The sequence below is a fragment of the Drosophila elegans genome, unplaced genomic scaffold, assembly GCF_018152505.1.
Source record: "Drosophila elegans isolate 14027-0461.03 unplaced genomic scaffold, ASM1815250v1 contig_476, whole genome shotgun sequence".
Lineage (NCBI taxonomy): Eukaryota > Metazoa > Arthropoda > Insecta > Diptera > Drosophilidae > Drosophila > Drosophila elegans.
In genome coordinates this window covers 12,888,171-12,912,102 of record NW_024545863.1, presented here as the reverse complement: position 1 = coordinate 12,912,102, position 23,932 = coordinate 12,888,171, and the positions used below count along the sequence as shown (strand labels likewise).

At 40.0% G+C, this 23,932-nt stretch overlaps 4 protein-coding genes across 5 annotated transcripts; 2 read left to right on the top strand and 2 right to left on the bottom strand.

The window, feature by feature from the left end:
- Positions 1 to 240: 240 nt before the first annotated feature.
- On the bottom strand, positions 241 to 1,900 carry LOC108148222 (V-type proton ATPase subunit F). 2 transcript variants are annotated; one of them, XM_041709326.1, is made up of 4 exons: positions 1,763 to 1,899; positions 1,626 to 1,707; positions 1,218 to 1,423; positions 241 to 1,162 (listed from the first exon to the last, which is right to left on the bottom strand). In XM_041709326.1, the coding sequence occupies exons 1-4, from the start codon at positions 1,814 to 1,816 to the stop codon at positions 1,130 to 1,132; spliced, it is 375 nt and encodes a 124-aa protein (XP_041565260.1). In that variant the 5' UTR covers positions 1,817 to 1,899; the 3' UTR covers positions 241 to 1,129. The 2 variants fall into 2 exon arrangements, with proteins under 2 accessions (XP_041565260.1, XP_017130626.1); XM_017275137.2 differs by having other exon boundaries at positions 241 to 1,423; positions 1,763 to 1,900.
- Positions 1,901 to 13,764: 11,864 nt separating this feature from the next.
- Positions 13,765 to 14,400, top strand: LOC108148361 (general odorant-binding protein 99a). Its single transcript, XM_017275380.2, has 2 exons — positions 13,765 to 13,881; positions 13,945 to 14,400. Exons 1-2 carry the CDS (start codon positions 13,825 to 13,827, stop codon positions 14,323 to 14,325), a joined length of 438 nt encoding a protein of 145 aa, XP_017130869.1. The 5' UTR covers positions 13,765 to 13,824; the 3' UTR covers positions 14,326 to 14,400.
- A 1,162-nt stretch (positions 14,401 to 15,562) lies between these two features.
- Positions 15,563 to 17,216, top strand: LOC108148359. The gene is made up of 2 exons (XM_017275378.2): positions 15,563 to 15,664; positions 16,380 to 17,216. Exons 1-2 carry the CDS (start codon positions 15,608 to 15,610, stop codon positions 17,067 to 17,069), a joined length of 747 nt encoding a protein of 248 aa, XP_017130867.1. The 5' UTR covers positions 15,563 to 15,607; the 3' UTR covers positions 17,070 to 17,216.
- Positions 17,122 to 18,822, bottom strand: LOC108148360. Its single transcript, XM_017275379.2, has 3 exons — positions 18,710 to 18,822; positions 18,321 to 18,650; positions 17,122 to 17,609 (listed from the first exon to the last, which is right to left on the bottom strand). The coding sequence occupies exons 1-3, from the start codon at positions 18,758 to 18,760 to the stop codon at positions 17,262 to 17,264; spliced, it is 729 nt and encodes a 242-aa protein (XP_017130868.1). The 5' UTR covers positions 18,761 to 18,822; the 3' UTR covers positions 17,122 to 17,261.
- Positions 18,823 to 23,932: the final 5,110 nt, after the last annotated feature.

Here is a 23,932-nt window from a genome sequence, read left to right as displayed (position 1 = left end):
TATTATCAATTGGGAAGATTTTCTGTCAAAGACCAGTTTCTTTTTAACTACAACCATTCATCGGCTTTGACAGATATAAAACCTAATTAGAAAAGGTGAGTATAATGGTTACATGATCAGATTGACCTTTACTTGAATATGTTGGTTATTCTGGTCAACAAATAATTTTACCACCATGAGGCACTCTTATATGTGTTATATGTGTTATATGATAACTTTCTAAGCTGAATGACAGGGCGCTACTTTGTACCAAATGGCTATAAATGCATTTACTAGTCGACTTCTACACAAATCTTAAGAATTTTATAGCTAAGCTTCGGGCGGCCTTTGGAAGGCTGGAGGTCTGGAGGGCTGCCTGCTTTTAGGCTGCGCTTTTGCAGAGCCACCAGGGCTACGTCCTCCTCTATTTCTGGGTGGTTCGGTTCCAGCAAACTTGTCACTCGAACAGAAGTTTCTGAATGCATTCTCGGCGCCAACTTCTTGGTGCGAAAAGTTGGCGCAAAATACTTTGCTCGAATATTGTTTTCGCATGCTTTTGTTGCGCTAAGCAGCCCGTAAGAAGTCGCATTGCCCCGACTTTCCCTGCAACTCGGTCCAGAGCCATCCAGACAACGTAAATGTGCTGTCTTTTTAAGAGTTTTTATTTTGTTAGGTTTCTGTTGTGCCTTTTTTGGTTCGCTGTTTTGTTTTATTTGGTTTTATTCGGTTTTCTTCTTGCATTTTTGCCATGTATTGGCATTTCAGCGCTTATTTGTATCGTTTTCGTTCACTTTGTTGTTACTTTTGTTATAGCTTTTCTTTCTTTTGTATTTGTTTTGTGTGGTTGCTGTTTTCAATTTTGTTGCAAGCGCAACGCATTTTTGTTGTTTTCCTCTTTTCAGATTGTTGCTACTGCAGTTTTTTGGCAATTTCCTTAAAACGCAAAAGCTGAAAAGTTGCCTGATGTACGTATAAGCTTTATTTTCCCCCATCATTTCTGTGTGAAAATATCTATGCATGTTTTTTTTTAAGCAACAATTCGAACGACTTTGTAGCACTGGCATTGGCATTCGGCATGCATTGGAGAACTATGCAAATCTTTCATTAAACTCTCACTTCGATCCCGAAACTGATTGCCAAAGTTGAGGAGCTAGAAGCGCCTCTCGGGCGGGCTGAAAACGCTCTGGGAATGGATTGGTGTGAAAAGGGGTCGAAGTTCCCACCGCAGGCCAACTCACTTGAGCCCGCTTCAGAATGGAGTCCTTGGCGGCATCGTATTGGTACTGCTTCGAGGGAATCTCCAGCACAGTGGGCACAGCCAGGCTGTGAGCATCGACAGTGGGGCGAATCATGTCCGCGTACACCTGATTGATCAGAATGATGGCGATGTCAGGTCGGTTCAGGAACTTCTTGAAACATGCCTCAATCTGGTCGGGAGTGGTGTCTGCAAAAATTTGTATCGATGAGTAAATATAGCATACATGGCGAAATTTTGTAGGTATCAATATTTTTTCATTTTAAATCTAAATTTTTTAAATAAAAAAAAAAATAAAATAAAAATAAAATAAAATACACTTAGTATCACAATTGGTCTTAAACAAAATAATACAATCCTTTTTTTTTTGATAATTAATATATTAAATTACCCTTCTCCACAACCATAAAATTAGCTTCACGATCTTCATTGACTTCTCCAATGCCACCGAGCAAAAAACCGACACAAGTGTCCTTTGGGGAAGTGGGTAAAACTTTTGAGTTGGTAATGATGTTATAAGCCACCCACCTCATCGCCAATCACGGCGAAGAGACTTCCAAGTTCTTCCGACTCCAACGACATATTCCCTTAGCTTATAATTATATTAACTTGAAAGTAACGCAGTCCCATGAAAGCAAACGCCAGGGCCAACTGATGATAAATGCTCATAGTTGAAAGATAAATACATTTGTCAATGGATTTGCAATAAGTATATTACCGTACTAAATAAAAATAAATAAATCGCATTTATTTCTGCCATCAAACGATGTATGAATAAAATATATGTGCATCTGCCGCCGATGACAAAACAATTGTTTGAGTAAAATGGATGTGGAAAAATGGGAGCAGGAACTGAAAAACGGGGGAAAACTGCACTTGACAGCCACGCCGCATTTGATGGCAAAACGCTGGCTGCACTCCGCTGTTTGTAGTTCTGTCAAGCGTAAAACAAGTTTTATAATTGTTTAAAATGTTTGCTTTGCTGCCGCCGCCGCTGTCCATGGCAGTGCAATTTTATAACGAATTTTTGTCAGTTGCTGCTCAAAACTAAATCGAAAACAATGGCCGGCAGTCAGTGAATTGTGTGTCAACCCGCTCTCTGCTCCGCCCAATCCCTTTAACTGCGCCGTTTACGTAATGCCGACAGCTCCTAATTGGATTAGATAACTTCCCGAAGGGCTTAGCCAACGAGACCCAAAGATACGCATAAACCTCCGCCCACGAACTTGACGCACAGATCACCTTTGTGGCCATTGTCCCCTCTTGGGGCGAATCGCTCCAGATCTCTGGCCAAAATCCCAGCCATCCGGTTATGTGCACCAAGACAACTTCACAACTCGTTGGCGTTACGTAGTTGCATGGTGACGGTGGTGCCGGCATTCCCTAAAACCTAAATGCGACTAATTGCCGAACACGACTTACGACACACCAGCTGCCACTTGAACCCAACACAACACTCAACTCCAGTTAACATTTTTCAAATCAGCTCTAATTGTTTACAGTTTACAGTTTACATATCAATAGCCATTGTTGTTGTTGCCGGCGTGTGGCATAACTAATTATGATTAATGCTTCAAAGCCAGCCCCTGACATTTGCCATTAATTGACAGTTGGAGCAGCGGTACAGGCACATGCACTGCACAAAAATACTACATGTATTTTGGCATTTATATATTTGTTGCATAGAAACATATTTGGTATGACATTTGTTTGTAACTTCATTTTGGAATGTGCATTTCATGTTTTCTTTAATTAAGGTTTACGATGTATAAAGCAAAACCTTTTTTTTCAAGGTTGTTAAATAATTTGTTCACTAAATTAAAAAAAAGATAAAATTACAAATTTTGGATTGAGTTTATTATATTTTTTTTCAAAAGAGTTATGATACGAGTTATAAAAAATAAAATATGTGCATCTATGATTAAAATTTACATTTTGGCTTCAATCATTTTGTATTCATTATTAATTCATGGAAATATGTTTTTTATATCAAAAAATTAATATGTTTTAGGGGCATGTTAAATAAATTGAGATCATCATTTAATATACACATTTCCATCTTATTCATTTATTTAGCGTGTTTTTACTTACTTTACGTTACTTATCGCTTACGTCTTATAACCATTAAGTTGATTGCCTATTTAGCAAAATACATTTTATAAAAGGTTTGAATTTTTGTAGACCATTATTGAATAGATTCTGTGGAATTGCTGAAATCTTTTTCTGTGCATGCATGCTTCGCCCGAGGTGCATTGAACTTTTGGCTGAGTGAAAAAAAAAAAACTGTCATTGCACACACAGACCGACAATGAAATTGCAGCCGTGCTCTCCACCGCAATCCCATATGAACTGGAACTGAAAACTCAAAGCTCCAAGCCAAAACCCAATCGAAATCCCAACCCAGCCAAGCCATCGACGCTTTGGCCCGCTGACCTTTTTCCACACATTGCGATTGCTAATGGCAGAGCCATCGAATCCAGCGAGTTGGCCAGCCCCAAACTCACAACCGGCAATTCATGCTACCGGTTTTAGTTTATTGACTACTGGCAACATCAGACGCAGCACAGCAGCAACAACAGTTGCAGCTATGCCAGCAACATCATCAGCAGCAACAGCAATAGCAACAGCAACAGCAACAACAACAGCAACATCAACAACGGGAACGGGAACGGCAACAATGTGTCAAATGACTTTTGCTGGCCTGGCTTCTTAAATATGGTCATGGCGGCATTTAGTATGCTGCGGCTAGAAATTTTTCACTTATGCCCGGCACGTTTTGCCTATTTTCTCGATTTGGTTAGCTGAAAATTGAAATTTCAATTTTGAGTGCGAGGTTCTGGGCTTCTCTTTTTGACGGGGTCCAATTTTCTCTTTTTGCCTAGATTGTGTGACACGCATGGGTTTCACACTTTAGCTAGACTTCCATCTTCAAAACTGTTCTTGGATTAAATCGTGCTGGTTTGGCAAGCCTTTAAACCTTTGTTTTTGTATTAATTGTTATATCTAACAATAGCCATGTTTTATCGAAACTAAAAGTATTGTTTTTAAGTAAATAAGACGTTGTATTCAAATTTATTATAAAAAAATATTAATTAAGTAAATAGTTTAATAGTTAAGAAAAGGTTCCCAGAAATTCCCTGAGGTGCTTAAAAAACCGATTTCCAATTCCGATGTTCTACATGATTGTGTGGTCTTGACAGCTTAATCATTCATGCATTCCGAAGTCATTCATTCAGCAGCTGTCAGTTGGATCGTCGATTCTTCGGATTGTGCAACATCAGTTGGGTACAACCCCAGTGAATTCTTTCTCCCCCGTTGTTGCCTCTCACGTTTGAGTCGCGATTTCGCCTTCTGGCCGGGCTTCGCCGGCTCGTTTCTGCCTTTCGCCCTTCCATTTTGGCTGGGCCTGAACTTTGGGAAGACATTTGGAAGCATGGCTAAGTGCTGGCACGCCTCTTATTTATTTAGTGCTTAAAATACCATAACATTTGCGGGATTATGTAATCGAACCTGTCGCCGCCGCTGCTCCGCATGCACATCACGCAAATCAAGTCAAACCGAAAAAAAAAAAATTCGCAATACGCTTTCTTCTGAGCTGAGCTAAGCTGAAATGAATCGAAACGAAATGAAATGAAGTGAACCTTTCAGTGCGCGTATCGCACTGCTGCTGCTACTGCTACTGCTGTTTGTGATGTTTTCTGCCGCTGCCGTTGATTATTCAACAATTTTTATTGAAAGGTAAACAGGCGCTCACAAGAGTAAGAGCTGTAATCACAAGAAAGCCATGTGCGAAATGTCAAATGCAGGCGAACCGAGAGGCAGTACATGACATCGACATTAACGTCACGGCGCCAACATCGGCCGATTTATCTCACTGCCATTCACTTGCCAGCACAACGTACCATGCTACATACTGTACATATATTGTACATATGCACTCTCTTTGCGCGACTGCCAATCAGTTGGGTTGGAAAATAAAATTAGCATAATGACAATATAATAAACAAAGGCAAAGGCATCGTCAGCAGCGCCAACCGCAAATGATCGCTAGCCAGGCCATCCAGAACTACAGAATGGCGGGATGGCAGCAGGAAGTGCTGCTTTTGTCCTCCTCCACTCCGCTCCTAATTGGCAAAGGTTCTCCACCCAAGGCCCACCAAACCGCAGGTCGTAGTGTCTACACGGGAAAAAAACCTTAAACAAAAACTATTTCCTTAGTCAATCATAATTCAGAAGAAAATAGGCAAACAGAAATGGTTTGTTTTGAAAAATTTTAATAAGAACCAAATTAATAATTTAATTTAACATTAATAATTATAAAATCCTTTTGTAATTGATTAGTGTCAGCAACTGGATTTTGGTGAATAATAGCTTGGCCCTAACGTAGTCCAGTTAATATTATACAACTAAAATGTAAATTTCAGCCTGGGCAATACCAAAAACATACGAAATCTACTTGCCAATTTTGCATACCTTATGATGATAATAAGTAATTAACAAAAACTAGAAAAAAAAGCGATATAAGCTAAAAGGAGTTTTCACAGTTTTGTGAATTATTTAATATTCTAATTAATTACTCTTTTAGTAAAATATCCCTCATCGTTCTCTGCACTAACTTGAAGCATAAAACAAATTTAATTAATTTAATTTCCCTTACCATTGATTTTTAATGATCAACAATTTTAGTAGTCAACATAATTTAAAATAGCTCTATTAACATTAAAAAGGCTTACGAATTTCGTACAATTTATTAGCGAGCCATTCCTTTTCCTGTTAGCACTTTCTATTTAGTGCGAATTGATAAGTGGCTTTCATATTTTTGGGCAGTGTGCTGCCGATTGTGCGGGCGTTAACTGTTAATGTGCAGTTGGTTATTATGCAGGAGCGTAGCCAAAAATCGTGTCAATGCATTGAACGCAGCTCTTTGGGTTGATAACCTCTGCCGAATGAATCGAGCGCCCCTTCCCCGAATCCATCCCTCGTATTTGTCGATTCCACTGACGAACTGGGTCACCATGTGGCCGCTGAGTTGGCTTGCTGGCTGGTTGGCTGTCTGGCTGGCTGACTGGCTGGTGGCATTTTGGCCTTATTGGGCAAGCTGGAGAGCGGGTGTTGGCAGCCAGCGAAACCGTTAATAGAAATGCATTAAAATCAAAGCGTTTTGGCGTTTGTTCCAATTCTGAGAGCATGCCGCACATTAGTCGCCAGTAATGGCCGCCTGCAAATCACGCCACGAATCACAATTTATCAAGAAAACGTCACGTAATTACCAGTCGATGCCAACTACAAGATACATTGACAGTTGTCGGATACACACGGCGCAGACTTCTTTCCGAATTCCCAGCAGCTGCCTGCCTCCACCGGCAGATGCGTTTGATTTGTGTGCTCCATCCACACTCACATCCACATCCCGCCTCCCATCTACCCGATCCAAAAGCCAATGCCTCGTCTTCCACAGATTTTGTGGCTTCATTGTGCTGTGTCTTATTTTGTATTCCAATCACAAAAGGCGTTGTCAAAGCGGCGACAACAGCGACGCCAAGAGTTGTTGCCAGTCCTCCGGGCGAAAACAGTTTCTGACACACAGCGTAGGAGCCTCAGAAGCCAAGAACCGATCGACACGTCACTCTCCACAGAGTTTTTGACTCGAAAGTGGGCGTGTTGGGCGGTAGGAAGTTCAAGAATGGAATAGCAGCTGCTCCTCCAACATGGGAGTGCTGCCATTAGAAATCGTTAGACCTATAGCTACACAAAAAAAATGATGCCCACCAAAACCCAGAAAATCTTAAAAAGCGAATTCATTAAACACATATAGAAATGTTGAAAGATCCGTTGGCAAGGTATTATTTTATTTACTATATGTGTTCTTAATGTTTAATGGTCAATCAGCGATTAGTGTAATTCGTCTTCATTGAATTCAAATTAATTTTTAAAACATATGAAATTGATAAACAAGTATTTTAAAAAAATAGGACAACAAAGAATTCAAGATTTAAAGTATGAAAACTGTGCGAGTTTCTATGTATGTGTATAAAATTAAGTTCAGAGATGCGCAAACCTTTACAAAAGACTATCAGCAAAAATATAAAGTCTCAAAATGTTCTAAGGCTTCAAGCTTTCTAGATATTTTCTCTCTCTGTATAGTCAGATAGTCATCATTAAGCGTGTGTAAAAACCTTAATGAATGTTCGTTCCCTAAGCCGCTTTTATAAATAGTTTCCCAAGATGAACATGCCGAAGATAAAGGCTGATTGTTGCCAGATGAAAGGCAAGTACCCAAAGGTTGTTCTCAGAATTTATACACACTTTGTACGCCGGCAAACTGAAGACTTGCGATTGTAATTCCCTCTGCGAAATGTAAAAAACCGATTATACTTATGCAACATTTCGCATTTTCGTTGACTTTCGATGGCATGACAGGGCAGAAATCGGCGATAAAAATAAGAGTTTTTGCCTGTTGCGGTTTTGCGTGTATTATGGGAGCTTACGCTAAACCTTTTCAAATATCTGCCGCTTAATTGCCCATTTAAATTAATATAAATTTCAATTTATGCACACGCACATGCTGCCGAAATGCAAAATATAACGCGCATACCACATGTGGGCCCCAGCCACGCCTCCTTAGTCTCAGTCTCAGTCTGAGCTTTTCGAGCAGGCGAAGCGTGAAAGAAATGCTCGAATAAAGAAAATGAAATACACACACTCGCCGACACACACATCAGATCAACGCTTATAATACGCATCAAAACGAAATAAAATCGCATTTTTTGTGATTGATTGAGGCATGAGTAATGAAAAATTGAACGTGCAACAGACGTAGACAGGCAATTGAATGTGTGGGAGTGGGGGAGTTGGGGGCGGGGGGTCTGCCATGGTTAGCGATATGTGTTCCAGGTCGGTATGACTCTGATTTTATGCGCTACATTACCTTTGATTTCGATTCATAACAAATCAGGCAGTAATTTACCTAAGAGAAGCGAAATAATAAATCGAAGAATGGAAATGGATGCGAGAAGCGTGAAAAATATTTAATAAAACTGAATTAGCCCTGTGCACACAGCTGGAAATCTCTGGGCAAATTGCGATGACGGTGAGGATGAGGAGACGGCGACTCAGACTAAACAAAAGTTACTGGCCATATTAAAATGTCATCGTGTCATTGGTTCAGGACACTGAACAGTGGACAGTGGACACTGGACACAGGAGGAGCGGAGAACAAGGTCCGGGGACAGCGGCTAACGACAACATGATGAAGCGTAAACAAACATGTCCAACTGACAGACAGGCGGCGGACAAATGCTGGCTAGCTAAGCAAAGCAAAGTAAAGTAAAACAAAATGAAATTTTATTTTGCATTGGAAATGATTGCTGTGAGTCACATGCCTTGGATTTTTATTTGTATTTGGAATGTTTTGCGAAAGTGCCAGCAGCGTTTTTAGCCAGAGTCCATTTGCTGAGCGCCCCCTTTTCGTTCGCCCCTTTTGTTATTTTCCAGCCAACTAGGAGTAGTTTTGTTTTTGCCCAGTTCTGTGTGATTTTTGCCCTGCCCCCAAAAGTTGCAGCAGAGAATTGCTGGCCTCGAAAAAACCGAAAACTCTCTGAGGGTCCAGACACACACGTAGCAGCCTGACTTTCAGGCGCTGCAGCTGCACTCGCATTCGGAGTTTGAAGTTGGGTTTTGCGAGTTGCTGGGAGTCGGGAGTCTGGGACCCAAGTAGATGACCCGCATGAAAATGCTGGCCCTGGCATATTTTTATGCCGCAAGCATGCAGGACAAATGGCTGAAATTTTTGCAGCTCTTGATGATGACGAGGACCGAAGGAGTGGCAAGGACAGCGAAGGCTGCAGTTAGTTTTCGACATGTGTACGTGGTCCGCCATCAGCAGTAGTCTGGTCATGCCACTAAAAAGTCACTCTCCTTCGCAGCCCTTTCCTACTATACATATATATATAGTTCACACAGTTGCAGCAAGCACTCAACAAGATTTTAATACCTTTCGAATTTCGCCGAATTTTTACAAGCACAAACGTACTTCTATTAATAACTTTGTTGCTATGCACAATTACATGAGCTTAGAGATTAGAATAGTAGCATCTATCAAGTGATTTTTATGCTGAAATACATAAGTATTTAAACACCAAATAAGTGGTGTAACACAATGTTTACAACAAATAATAATGAAAAGAAAAAGTGCCAATAAAAATGGACACTTAGCAAACCCGAACATTGAAAGTCTCTAAAAGAAATTAAACTTTAAAAGAGATGTAAATTTAAATGTAGAGTGTCTTTTTCTTTGAGTGCATCCTAGTTGCTTCCGTAACTTGTCCGTTAGGGGCCAAGCACAGGATGGGAATGTATATACATAGAGTACGTATGTTTGAATGTGCGGAGAAATTGAACAAGTCGTTTGTCGGCCGCCCTAGGAATTTATGTGAGCGGAGAGCGCGTTGCTCGAGTTGAAAATTAAACATTGCGTATACGCCTAGGTGCATAATAATTCATGCCTGGAGTGGAGCCTGCCACTGCTTGCCAGGCGACTGCAGGCGAAATTGTGTGTAAAATGTTTTAATATGAGCTCATAATATACGAGCCTCAGACGACAGGGCGGCAACCGGTATTGGTCGCAGCCCAAAGTAAGTGGACACCGCAGCTCAATTTGTGATTTATGGACATTGGCGCTCTGCCTTAAAGCGCAAGAATTGGAACTGGAGCACCTCCCGGCTGTGGAAGGAGCGTATTGGCTTGCAAGTGTTGCCCTTTCTGCTGCACTTCGGGCCAAAGGCCATGAAATTTTATTGTTTAGTTTGCCGGGCGGTCAAGGCATGCGATATGCCTAAAAATGGCTGCCATCCGGATATCCTGTGGCGCACAGCCTGCCGCATGCACAGGGTCGGCAATTGAATTTACATTTGGTTGTAGCTTGTATGTTGTACGCTGCCAGAGAAGAACACAAAAACACTCAAAGCATCGTGCGCTTTTTGCTGGCAATTTTTTGGCATTTGTTTTCGTTGCTCTCTGTTGCTCTGTTGTTCTGTGTCTTTTTTTTTTTAATTGAGCTGGAAGTTGTTTGTGCTCTCGAGGACACCCTGGGATAACAATAATAAAATTCTACGATGTTTACTCGCTGGTCAGCGAGGCGTAGCTCCTGAATACTTTAAAGCCAAAGGCCGCAGATACCACTTTCCAATCGAATGGGCCAAATTCAATCAGGAACTGGCCTAATTATAATCTGCGTAAAACCTACACACAAAACACACCACAGCTCTGATTTTGTTTGCGCCGTGTTTTTTGTTCCCGCAAGCGCTGTTTAGTAGTTGGTTTCCATTACCGAACTGGCCAGCTCATGTGGTTGGGCGTTTTTTCAGCATTCGATGGGAAAAATCAATTATGCCCTGACTGGATTTAATTAAATATTGTTGGCATTTTTTCTTGACTGCATATTAACGCAATTATTGAATGGGTTTAGGCGATTGGTTTTTATTCAATATTTTTTTGCGGGCCATCGTAAAATTCTTCTCCCTCAGCAGGTGGTAAAAAAACGACGCGGATGGAATGGGAATCGGTCCGGGTCGAAATGCAATTGTGAAGCGTTTTGCAAATATTTTAGCACTTTTAAATAAATACATGCCGGCGGGGCAGCTGCACTTTGGCGCAATTTATGGCAGCAAAAGTTAAAACGAAAGCCAAGCCAAAAAATGGCATTCACGTTAGACGTGGGAAAAAACGTTGACTGGGAATGGCAGGCCCCATAAAACTGCCGTGTGTCGACGTTTCCAAAAATTCAAATATTTATTTTAAATTTTTGCCCTGCACAAACATTTCCGTTTTGTTTATTTATTTCCCAGGAGGAGGCTAGTTCTGGATTCCGGTCAATTTCGATGGTAGTAACTGGTATGTAAACGAGAGCTTAGCTTCAATAATGGTTTTAGCATTAAACGCGTCATTTTATGTACCAATTCGCACACGAAACCTTGCCATGACATAACATCAGAAAATGGGAAAGGTATTTGGTTTGTATTATCAGCAAAGACTTTTGTTTTCAACTGATAACATAATCTATGTTAAATTTTCAAACTAAATTACTGTGCAATCATCTCCAGGCTACGACTGGATTTTGGCCAATTATTTGATTAAATTGCCTGGTGCTTTCACATATTGGGAATATCAGTTTACACTTGCGATAATCTCAAGTAAATACGTTGGCCAAGGTTAAGCCCTCAGGAGCCTTTTACTTTTGCTTCGGCGAACACGCATGCCGCACTTAAAAAAAAAGGTTTGCAAAAATGATTGCTGCTTGTTAAACATTTAGAAAAATGCAAGACTAAAATGCATTCAAAATTACCCTGAACACCAAAATTTAATTAAAGCCACTTAAATTATAGTGTTATTTTTTTTTGTTTTAAATTGGGTGTAATAAAATTCTTGTTTTACAACATGAAAAACTTCCTCATTATTCGACCAATATGCTTAAACACATTATTGTGTGAATAAAATGCATCCATAAATATTTTTAAAACCAAAGTTTAATTAAAGGCACTAAAATTATAGTGTTTTTTTGTATGAAGTTATTAAGAGTGTAATACAACTTTTTGATTCGATAAGTAATTGTTTTACCCTCCTGTTGTATTTCCTAATTAATATACCAACACGTTTAAATTGTTAAAAGCTAATAATTTAACATTTTAATTTGTTTATGTAAGTAAAGGTTTGTGCTTAGCACTTTGTCTATTAAGACAATCTGTACTTTTTAAGTTGCTTTATAACATTTTTCCGAGTGCATCCTTTTGGCCAGCGTGTCCTTTCCTGGATGGGTTCAAGAGCCCACACCAATGTCATTGACATGCCGCGAAAGTAAAAGCCAAACAAAATGGACGTTGCTCGAGGGCCACGATGGGCCAGGATGTTTGGTTGAAAGGGCAGATGGAACCGGCTCTCAATATTCCAACCTGGCCAAAAGGGCCTTTACAATCTGGGCAATATTCCACAATATTCCACGAACTGCCGTTAATTACACAAATGCAAAAGTCCGTTGAGCGTCCAAATTGGTTGGTAATAAATAAATTCAATTGAATAATTTATTTAATTTATTTTCAGGGGCTGCCGGCACGTGACAGAAAAAGTAGTAGTAAACAAACAAAGTGTTTTATTTTTCACTCCGGCCCTCGTGTGTGTGGCAGGTGGGCAAATAAATGTGTGAAAAAAATTTGTCCGGGATGCGGAAGTGTGCAGCAAGCTGACATCGAGGTGTTAGAATTTGGTGCAGCGCAAAAAAAGGCGAAGCGAACGAAACAACAAATGGCAAACGGGTCCAAACACATTTTTCAGAGCCACACAAATGTGTGGCACAGGCCAAGTAAATTTGTGGAACGAAAACAAATCGTTTAATTGGCTTAAGCAAAACGTAACCATTATACGGTCGCACCGCTGCCGATTATATAACCGTCCAGGTCCCAGCTCAGCCCAACAGCCAAGCTGTTGACAGCGGCGTCGACTTTCGGCTTCGACTGCGACTGTGGATAAACCAGTTTTGTAGTTCGCCAGTTTCACTCCGCCACCGCTGCGCCTGCTTCACTTAACTCCGGCGATCTGTTTGCTTCGTTTTTTAAGAGCAAACTGACGCAAGGGTGCCACACCACCGTCCCAACCACAAGCGCCAACCACCAAGTGACACCGCCGCACCACCGATCGGAGCGAAGCCACTCAGCAACGGGTTTGGCTAGTTAGCACAGTAGACTTCGGATATAACGAAACTAACTAGCGAAAATTAGTCTAGAAAAGGGCAATACCCAATTATTAAGAAAATCGCTTCTTAATAATGTTTTTAGTATTATTAGTAGTAGCTAAAAAAACATGCTTTTTAATTTTCCAAATGATAGAAGTAATTTGACATTCAAATTTATTTAAGCACAAACAGTTGAGTAAACCTTTAGACAAATTCATAGGTCAATTTGAAATAAAAGCGAAATATATTATATCATTATCGCTTGAATTATAAACAGAATTATAGATCATTAGCAAAATAATGTTATGTAAGCTGACAAAAATATGGGATAGTAAAAATAAATGTATGGCTATTAAATTACAAGTTAAATTAATCAAAACGTTTCAACATAAAATACAATCCACATTAAATTGCTTATTTCAGTATAACAATATTTGAGCTAATGTGAAAAATATTATAATATTATTAATCCTTTTTGTTTTAAATGAATAAATAAGCTTAATATAATTTAAATTTAATTTATATATTCAGATGTTACAAATTATTCCGAAAATAGCCAATGAAGTTTAAGAAATATATATAATGTTTTCATGTTTAAAATAGGCTGAAAATCAAAGCGAAAATATTTTAACTGAGTCTTAGTATTTGGATTTACCACTTTTCTCTCACCAGTGTATACATATACATACAGTTGCGATCCATGCTAGCCAGGCCTTACTGTGCCAACTCAGCGCCACAATCTGGTCCGACCCAAGAAATTCGTGTGGGCCATCGAGCGAGAGCATATAAAGATAATGGAAAATCTTGGCGCGACTTAGTCGCTTAACCCGTTAGCACACTCGCACTTGAGCCCTCGTTCGAGCCAGAAATGCAGTCCCAATCGCTCCTGCTGATCGCAGCCGTCGCCACGTTGCTGGTGGCCCAGGTCAGTGCCCAGTGGTTGCCCTTGCTGATGGAGCCGACTCCTTACCCGCTCCTTACTTTGCAGACGGCGGCCAAGTACCAGGTGAAGAACCACGAGGACGCCGAGAAGGCCTTCGAAGAGTGCCGCGAGGACTTCTATGTGCCGGACGACATCTTCGAGAAGTACCTGGAGTACGAGTTCCCCGCCCACCGGCGCACCAGCTGCTTCGTCAAGTGCTTCCTGGAGAAGCTCGAGCTCTTCTCCGAGAAGAAGGGTTTCAACGAGAGGGCCATGATCGCGCAGTTCACGGTCAAGAGCAGCAAGGACCTGTCCACGGTACAGCACGGCCTGGAGAAGTGCATCGACCACAATGAGGCCGAGTCGGACGTCTGCACCTGGGCCAACCGAGTCTTCTCCTGCTGGCTGCCCATCAACCGCCACGTGGTGCGCAAGGTCTTCGCCTAACTGCAATGTGATATAGTCCCCCCTTACTGTACACCTCCGAGAATATTGTAGAAATAAACAATTTTAGTTTTCAGACTTACTTTGTTTTGCTTTTGAAACTTTTTTTTATTATTCTCAATACTGATTTATTTTTGGCCGATTATAAAAATAAATATCCCATAATGGGTTTATTAAAAGCTTTTTCTACCCTTGCCGAGGGTATTATTATTAAACTTTTATCTCTTAAGCTATAAACCCATCTGTCCATCTGACACTCCGACACTATTTCAATAAGCTCCTATAAAAAATGGTAAATATCAACAACTTGAAAGAAAGCTATCTTCAGCAAATGAAGTATATTTACCTTAGCCGCTTATGTCAAAATTTAATATTCTTAAAAAAACTGTATTTTGATTTAAAAGCTTTTATGTTTAAACAGTGAAGCTATGAATATTTTTGTATTTATCCGATTGTTCCTTTTGGAGCTATATTGTATATTCGTCCGAAATTTTAAATATTGCCTAATTCTGCTTTCTCTCTTGGTTCAACCTGTTTTTATTGTTACAATTTTTTTTGTTCTCTTGTCCTAATTTTAACGTTATTTCAGCCTTATCAAACTTTAACTCTAACGAGTTTTAATTACCAAAATATCAACATGCTTTTAAAATAAGTCGATTTTTGGTACTGTAGTTCCGCGTTAAATAAATTTATAGTTATAACACATTTATTCTTAAACCTACCTCAGGCTATTCAATATTCTAGATATTCATTCTTAATCATCTTTTGCTTCAGGGCGAAAATTGTATGCAACCCATAATAAATAAATACATTTATTAATAAATTTTAGACAACGTTTTTCGTCTCTAAAACAATTGCCTTTCGTGCTTATTTATCCGGCTTGCAGCAGAAAACGAGTCAACATCTTTACTAATTGCATAGCAAACAAGGTTTCGTAACCTCCCAAGCCTTAATTGCCTTGTTTTGTAACAATTTTCCCAAGCTTATTCAGCTTTCTAAAATCTAACTCGGCCTACATTTTCAAAATATAGACTGATCGCAGCCCAAGTAGAACTGACCTAGACCAAGGCGATCGAGCCACGCGCTATTGATTCTGTTCTGTGCATTCACATCCACTGGATCCACATCCATTCTCCGGCGGATGAACTGGCATTCGTTGAACCCGCCGGCGTAATCTCGACTCACTGATAACCTCCACCTCCGCTGCATCGCCGGCAGCTGATTGTTGACTTCGCCGGGCGGATGTTTTCGTAGCTACTTCAGTTTGTGCATCGGCCGCAGAGAGATGAGTTCCAGTTCCCCGTGGACGATTTTACTCTGTCTTTTCCTGATCAGCAGCAAGGTGAGGCAAATCAGACAAGTCTAAGTAAAAGTCCCAAAATAATACTGCAATACGAATAATACTGCAATTTACCCATTTTGTGATGCAACCTTTCAAAGGCTATGTGGCTTTTCTCACTGACATAGTCAGAAAAAAATAGTCAAAACAAATAAATAAACTAAAAAAATCAATATAAATATAATATACGTTATTCTGTATTTCAAACGATTTGCATTCAAAAAGATAGTCAATGTTGAAAGAAATGATTGAGCAAGCTTCACGACCTAATGGAATAATTGTCATGTTATGCTTACTTAAAAAATACTTTTTCAAATCAAAAATGATTCCTTAATTGCGTTTGATTTTTTTTTAACAATATTCTTAGTATTTTACTTATTATTTATTTTTATAAAATATATGAGTCTTTTTACAGACCAAACGTCATAGCTTTCAACTCTTGAGTATTAAATTATTTCTAAAAAAAATATATATTTATGTTGTTTGCATTATATTATTTATAGGTATTATTGAGTCAAATCTTATATTAATCGAAGACTAAATGCACGCTTCCTAATTTTTAATAAGATTATTAAGTTTGAATTGTGCCATATATATGTTATTAATACTACAACATTAAAGTATTAAAAAGTACACTATAAAAGAAAGTCCCAACACTTGTGAATTTTATTTTTTCTACACTGCACTGTATTTTACTACAAAGATGTATATTTTACAGGTGCTTGCTGATCTTTCTGGTGATGCCCAGACGCTGGAGAAGTGCCTGCGGGAGCTGAGCTCGCCGGAGAACATCGCCGGCGACCTGCAGAAGCTGGAGCGGTATCCGTCGTGGACGCACGAGGAGCTGCCCTGCCTGATGCGCTGTTTGGCCAGGGAGAAGGGCTGGTTCGACACGGAGGCCAACAAGTGGAGGCTCAAGCGTCTGACCGACGAACTGGGCGCCGATGTGTACAACTACTGCAGGTTCGAGCTGCGGCGCACATCCTCGGATGGCTGCAGTTTCGCCTACCGCGGACTCAGGTGTCTGAAGCAGGCGGAGATGCATGCCGGCACCAGCTTGAGCAGCCTGCTACAGTGTTCCCGCCAGTTGAACGCCACAAATGTGGAGCTGTTGCAGTACAGTAAGCTGAAGGCCAAGGAGCCCATTCCCTGCCTCTTCCAATGCTTCGCCGATGCCATGGGCTTTTACGACTCCGCGGGCAACTGGCGACTGGCCAATTGGCAACAGGCTTTTGGACCCATCGGAAATGAGGATTCATCCTCCGCTGCGGACTACAGTGGCTGCCGCCTAAGTGAGAAACAGCGACAAGAGGCGGGCGACAAGTGCTCGTGGATGTATCAGGAGTACAAGTGCTGGGAGCGAATAAACGGAAACGAGCTAATGGAGGAGATGAAGGCTTCTGCTTAAGACCTTAGTGGTATTAGTGTCCTGCAAGGCACTCTTCCAAACCAAAAATTAATTTAAACACGCCTAGGATTTTTATTCGAACCCATAAGTTTAGGACAATCTTTTAAAATGATCGATTTAATTAAAATTATTTAAACAATTCTAAAATTGTAGATTGAAATTGATAAACACTTTTGGGAGAGGGCATTTTCCTTAGACGGCCATGGCGTAGCAGGTGAACTGTTTGTAGTAAGTGGCACATCGATCCCTGCCACTCTGGCGGTGGCAGCCCAAAATGCGAGCCCCATTGGCCGGAACGCCCAGCTCCTGCTTCATGGCCTTCAGTTGCCAGCGCCGCGTCCTCTCGTCGAAGATGCGCAGTTTGTCCACGAAGCAGCGAGTGAAGCATGGAATCGGTTCGTTGACGGGATTTTGGGCGAATTCCGCAAAGCTACTCCACTCGTCCTGGTGCACATCCTGCAGGCAGTCCTTCATCGCATCCTTGGCCGCCGGGGAGATGCTCGACATGCCATCGATCAACGTGAACGGGTGACTCTCCATCTACGAAGTATAAGTGTCAGTGCAGTTGAGCCAACCTTACGTATATATAAATAATAATCATAAAAATATACTTGTTTTCGTAAATGTTTATCAAAGATATATCTTCTTAAGAATCTAAAAGTAGCAATTAAAAATAAATAAAACTATTTAAAGTTCTATTCAACAATTAATTTCGTGTAATAATCTGGAGTTTAAAAAAGTATTTTAAATATAAATGGTTTTAATAACTTAATAATTTCAAAAATATCAATTACAAATTAATATATTAAACAAATTCCTTGAAAATAATTTTTCATATTTTTAACTTTTATGAAAATATTTTTTGGCTGATTTTTTTTAAGCATGCAAAGGCATTTTATGTTTGGAAAATAGCGAGGTGGTACTAAATAGTTTGAGATAATCTTGTCAATGTAAATGGTTTTATTAATATACAAGGTTTAAAATAAATTAAATTATTAAAAGTAATATTTCTAAATTTCTTTAACAGTTATTTTTAGTTGATGTTTCCAATGCATGGGAAGCCACTAATTATTTAAAAAAAATAGCTTTAGTAACCCTATTATAATATTAAACCATTGTTGCTTAAAAAAAAATATTTGAATACAAAAAGTAGATTGTGATTCCAGATTCGGAAGCAATATTTTGAAAAATTAATATTAGGAACATTTTTTATGGGGTTCCTTGACATTTGTCTTATCGCCGTCTACTCACGTTGGTGATGCAGTGGAAGCCCTCGTAGGCATGTTGGCAGCTGCTGGGGCTGGAACCCCACTTTGGCTCCAATTTGCTGCGGCAGGCTTCGTAGACTGGGCTTCCAAAGGCGTGCACTACTCCGGCCTTGTCGAAACCCGTCTGGTTGTTATAGAAATCGAACATCTCCGATAAGTAGCACTGCGTGAAGCAGGGAATTTCCTCGTAGCCTTCTGACCATTCCTTGAAGCGTTCGAGACGCTCGCCGATCTCCGGAGTTATTCCACCGTACCTCTTAATGCACTTGTTGATGGACTCGCCCTCATGCTCCAGTAAGGCAAGGTTTCCATTCTTTCATAATAAAAATATTACATTACAGTTGAAGCTCACATTTGACGGACTTTTCCTACCACGGAAATCCATAGGCAAATGGCTACTAATAATCCGCTCCGCCTTTGCATGATTTTATGTGTCTTTATTATTCTAGTAGTTTCTTACACGTTCTCTGCTGGATTAAATACTGGAGCTCAGGCGAAAAAATCATCAACCACCTCGCTGCCATTGGGCATTAAACACTCAAAGAAAATTCGAGTCCAAAGTAGAAAGCACCATAAAAAGTGGTTTAATTGTGAATAATGATTGTTAAATGTTTAATAAGACTTACCTAAGATTGAAACATGTTCAGAAAACTGCTTTCTTGCAACATTGATTTGTTTAGATAAACTATTAAGCTAAACACCACATAGATGACTCAACGAAATTTTTTTATACGTTCAATCATAGTAACGCAGTATAAAACGAAATCATTTTTCACAGTTTGAGCTCTACATAGTTTTCTAATCAGTAAATTGCTTTCCGCCTGATTTATTTGAAAAGAAAGGCAATTATCATGAAGATTCAATGCTTTTTTTATTAAACGAAACGCATTTTAATATTTTTATTTACTTGTAAGCTGCGCAATTCTGCAAGCATTGAAAGAGCATTAAAAACAAATTAAACAAATTTGCTTTAAAAAACATCCCCTCAGATGAAGCTTTCTAAAGTATTAACAACATGCTTCTTTTTAGTCACTCTATAATATTAAATTATTAAATATTGGGTTTTTTTCCAGTGTGTTCCTCTATCGCCCTCGTAATAGATAACCCCATTTACGACTACCTCAAGTTCAAACCAAAGCTGCCCAATGAGCGGCTGATAAGGGGGCCCTAATCAAGGCGCCTGGGTCAAGTTTTCGGGCTCAATTGCGCAAAGAATCACAGTGGGGATTACGCAACGAGCCGTGGATCGCAAATCGCAGATTGCAGATCGATGGCGATGGGCCAGCTGCCCAGTTGCATTTTTATTGATCAACACCTGACAACGGGGCCACGAAGACAGTCACTGGAATTGTGGTGCTATTGAATGCCGTTAATTGATTTGGTGTTTTTGTTTTGGCATTTTGCCCGGCCACTTGTCGGGCTTTTAATAATGTCTTTTCTGTGCGGTCGGCTTGTAAAGGAGCGACATCGTCCCACTTTACGCATTTTTGAGCAACCGGATTCGGGTTTTGGGTATTGGGCTCTGCGAGCGAGCAAAACATGTTTAACAAAACACGTCGCATCATCCCAGTCCAATGAAGAGATCTTCATCGACGCAATTGCAAGTGGGCAAAACAGCAAATAACTTCAAAGTGGTTCTGCCAGATCGGACAAACAGTCAACAAAAACAACTGCCTTCCACTTCCACGAATCCCAGACACAGCAAAAAAAAAAGATTAAGAGACGGCAATAGTGTACAAATATGTATAGTAGGTAGTAGTTTAGTGGACAAAAAATAATCTGATTTAAGACTTAGCATTTCATTTTGGTTTTATTTTTTTCTTCACTAATATTTACTTCTATATTTTATTTAAATTTATTTTACTTACCTTAAAGATTATGTATTTTAAAAAGTTTTGCCAATCTAGTGACAAAAATAATCTTTGGAAAACTAAAAAGAGAAAGTGAAATCATTTGTGTGAATATCAAAACATCGTATTCCATTCGAAATTATTCTTTCACACATTTTACTTCTTAAGAAACAGAAAAAAACATAATTTTTTTTGGTAATTGGCTAGACCGGTTTATATGTTTTATAAATAAATTTTTGATGTATTTAAATTCCAGATCATAAACTGAAAGTACATCATACAACGGATTTACAGCAAATTACTTTCATATTTTGATATTAAATTTATATTGTAGCACAAGTACGATTTGTTTCTGTGGACGTTTCCCTCACAATTTCTTCGCAATGACCTTGGCTTGTTTTCTTGCGTGTTTGGCCGTAAATATGATAAATCCAGTTTTCGATTTCCTCTCTTCTTTCACTCTCGCACAGTCGCAATTTGGACAAATTTTCGTTATATAGTTAATTGTTTTTTCCCGCCGCCGCCAGTGGTTGCCAAACGGCTTTCGGTGGGGCAACCGTGATGACAACGATGACGACACAGCAGAAGCAGCACCACCACAACAACGTCGTGCTTTAGTACCGAAATCAGCACCACCGGTGGCAGAAAACTGGACTGTCCGGTGGACAAGATGAAGCTGAATATAAAGATGAAGATGAAGATGCAATGGGGCCTGACCTTTGGCAATTCGAAATGCAGCCGCCTGCAACTTTGGCAACACTCGGTGTGCGATTTCAAAACGATCCCGAGACAGTGTTTAGCATTTTCATTGAGCTCGGCTCAACTTAGCATAGATTTGAATAAATTTTTCGGCAGGGCTGCGACCTGTCGCATTAATCCGCCTTTCTTCCCCCTCCGAAGTCCGCTGAATTTATTGAGAAGCTGGAATTTAAAAGCGTTTCTTTTGTGTGCAAGATTTCAAGGTTATAACCCAGTTTCTGCCAGGGCGCGTTCATTCGTTTTGTGTTGTCTTCTTTTTTGGCAACAGTGTTTTATGGTGAGAAAGAAATCGAAACCGAAAACCTCAAACTGGGACTGGTACTGGAGCTGAAACTGAAACGAAAATCGAATTCGATCCGATTCGATTCGTGTTCAATACATTAACCGGCCTTTTGATAAAAACTGAGAGATGTCCGGGGCGATAACAATATGGGCCTGTCCTTGGCTCCGTTGGGAACTGAACTTGCCACTAAATGCAGGCCAGCTGCGTTTAATGACATTTACAAATTGGGCCTGGCAAATATAATTAAAAATACATCAGGGTTGTGCAATTTTCGGCACATTTCGCATGCAAATCAAAGCTCTACTTAACGGGGTTGCTTCTGCTTTTCAGCTCTTCAGCTGTTCAGTTGTTCAGGCTTACAGCCTGCCTTTCAGCTTTTGGGTAATTTGGGGTTTCGCTATTCGAGGGGTGCCGGTGCCACGTGAAATGGCCATAATTAAAAATACATCTGGGCGGCATGTGGATTTTATGTGTGTCCAAGCTGTACCGAAAACCGTACCGAAATCGAAATCGAAAGTGAGCTGGCGAAACATTGAAGAAGTCAACAACCTGTGCGTGTTTGTTGCCTTCAATTCGGTGCAAAACACCCAGCTCATTAACTCAGTATCTTAGGTGGGAATTAATTATGCAGATTTATTCATTGTGTTGCGATTTCAAGTGTGGTAAAATGCAGCCCGCCTAATGAAGGTGTGTGCTGCCAATGATGATGATGATAATGATGGGTTGATGGGTTTCGGCTTTTGGGCGGTGGCTGTGCCCAATTTCGGAACACCCTAAAAGCTCTTCCACTCAACTTCAGTTTTCGATCTTACACATTAATCTGCGCAGCAATCTCACGGGCTTCCGCCCTGGGAGAAACATTAGCTTTGGCAGTAAGCACTTTTCAACAGATTTTGAAAGTGAATTTCACTGATCATTGACCTCGGCCTGTGGTTGCGTGTAATCGGTCGAGACCGAGGCCTGCCACTTGGGGGATTACATAAATCCGAAATTAGTTAATAAACGAAATCTGTAAGCTGTGAAATGAGAAACGAAAATAAGAAATGCTATTGTTCAATATATTGAAATCATGGCGTTACGTTTCGTTAAAACGCCGCTTCACCGCTGCATCGCCAGCTGCAGTTTTCCACTGACCCGCGGCTGTTCAGTCACCATCTCCAGCCGTCCCCGCGGGGTTGGCCAATGAAATTGGCTTATGTAAAAATGCGGCCATCAGCCGCCATAAACTAAGTGACATAAAAATTAACGGAAGACAAGGTGAGCAAACACTCAACACAGTTGTCAAGCCTGCGGAGCTAACGTTTGTCAAATAATTATCTTGTTGCTAAAATGATGGATTATAAGCAGGATGGTCAGTTATTTCATGGGTCCAGAGTTGAGGTCACCAATTAACACTGATTAAGCCTGATGACATGGAGCTTACCAAGAGTAATTGGTGACTTTTTCAATGTCCCTTAATAACAGTATAATTTGTATACTTTTAAATCGTAAGAAAGGTTGAGCTCGAATGTTCGCAAAACTAGGCAATACATATTTTTGCTGATATCGATTTATTACTTATTTTTAAGTTGCTTTAATAAACAAAAAGTATTTACATATTTCATAAAACAACTGGAGTTACCAAACTTAAAAAGTATTCGTCTCTAATTCTATTTTAAAACACCTAAATTTTATTGATCTTATCTAGTCTTGCAATACATTAATCATTAGTTCAAATGTACTTCAAGTTATATTTAATATAACCATTGAACTATAGGCGTTACCACAGTTTCAGCTTTATAAGTTATTTTGAATCAAGCTCTTTGAAAATTTTTTTTAACAATGCTGTTACAAATACTGAAAGTCAGAAAACAAGGAAAGTTATTTGTTTTTATCCAAAAGTTCACTGCAATTAAATGTAAGGATAGAAGTACGAAACACTTCTGTAATGGTGCTTAATTGGACTTTAATTAAATATTTGACATTTTGCAAATTACAAAAACCTTTTGAACATTAAGATAAAATCGGGAGGGGTTTTATTCAGGTTTTTAAAATTCATTTGAACAATTAATCATTTTGTTTTTCATGAAAATGTTCTCTAATCTATATCATTTTTCTTGGCCATATCCGGCCTGAACCTTGGCTCTGACCTAGTATCACGGGTATTTGCATGCAACCTTAGCCAACACTATTGATATTATATATTCACTCCACCTTCGCAGCTGATGCCGGAGTGACACCTAGCCTCCCGATGCAATTAACGGCCTAACTTTCCACCACACCCATCGAATTGGGTCGAACCGAGTTGGATTTCAATGAGCAGCGTGGCAGGGGTATACACAAATAGGCGTAATTAAATGGAAACCGTTCTAACGGGTTTCGGGGAATTGGAAAGATTCCAGTCACGAACGCGACTCGACGACAAATTACCGTTTCACAAATGCACTTGCCAAATACCCAAGAACCCGCTTGGCCAAATAAGCCAGACTAAAAATAATCCACCGATCGCAGCGCACTCACAATCACTCGGTCGGTGAGTATCTGTGAGCTTGAGTATCTGTGCGATACAAATGGCATGCACTTACCACGTGTGAGGGGCAGTGGAAGGTGGAAAGGGGAGGGGCAAGAGGGAAGGGGGAAGGGGGAAGGGGGAAGGGAGTGTGTGGTTCGGGCCAAACAACTTTTCTTCCGCGTTGCACATGCGATGGCGATGGCGATGGCGTT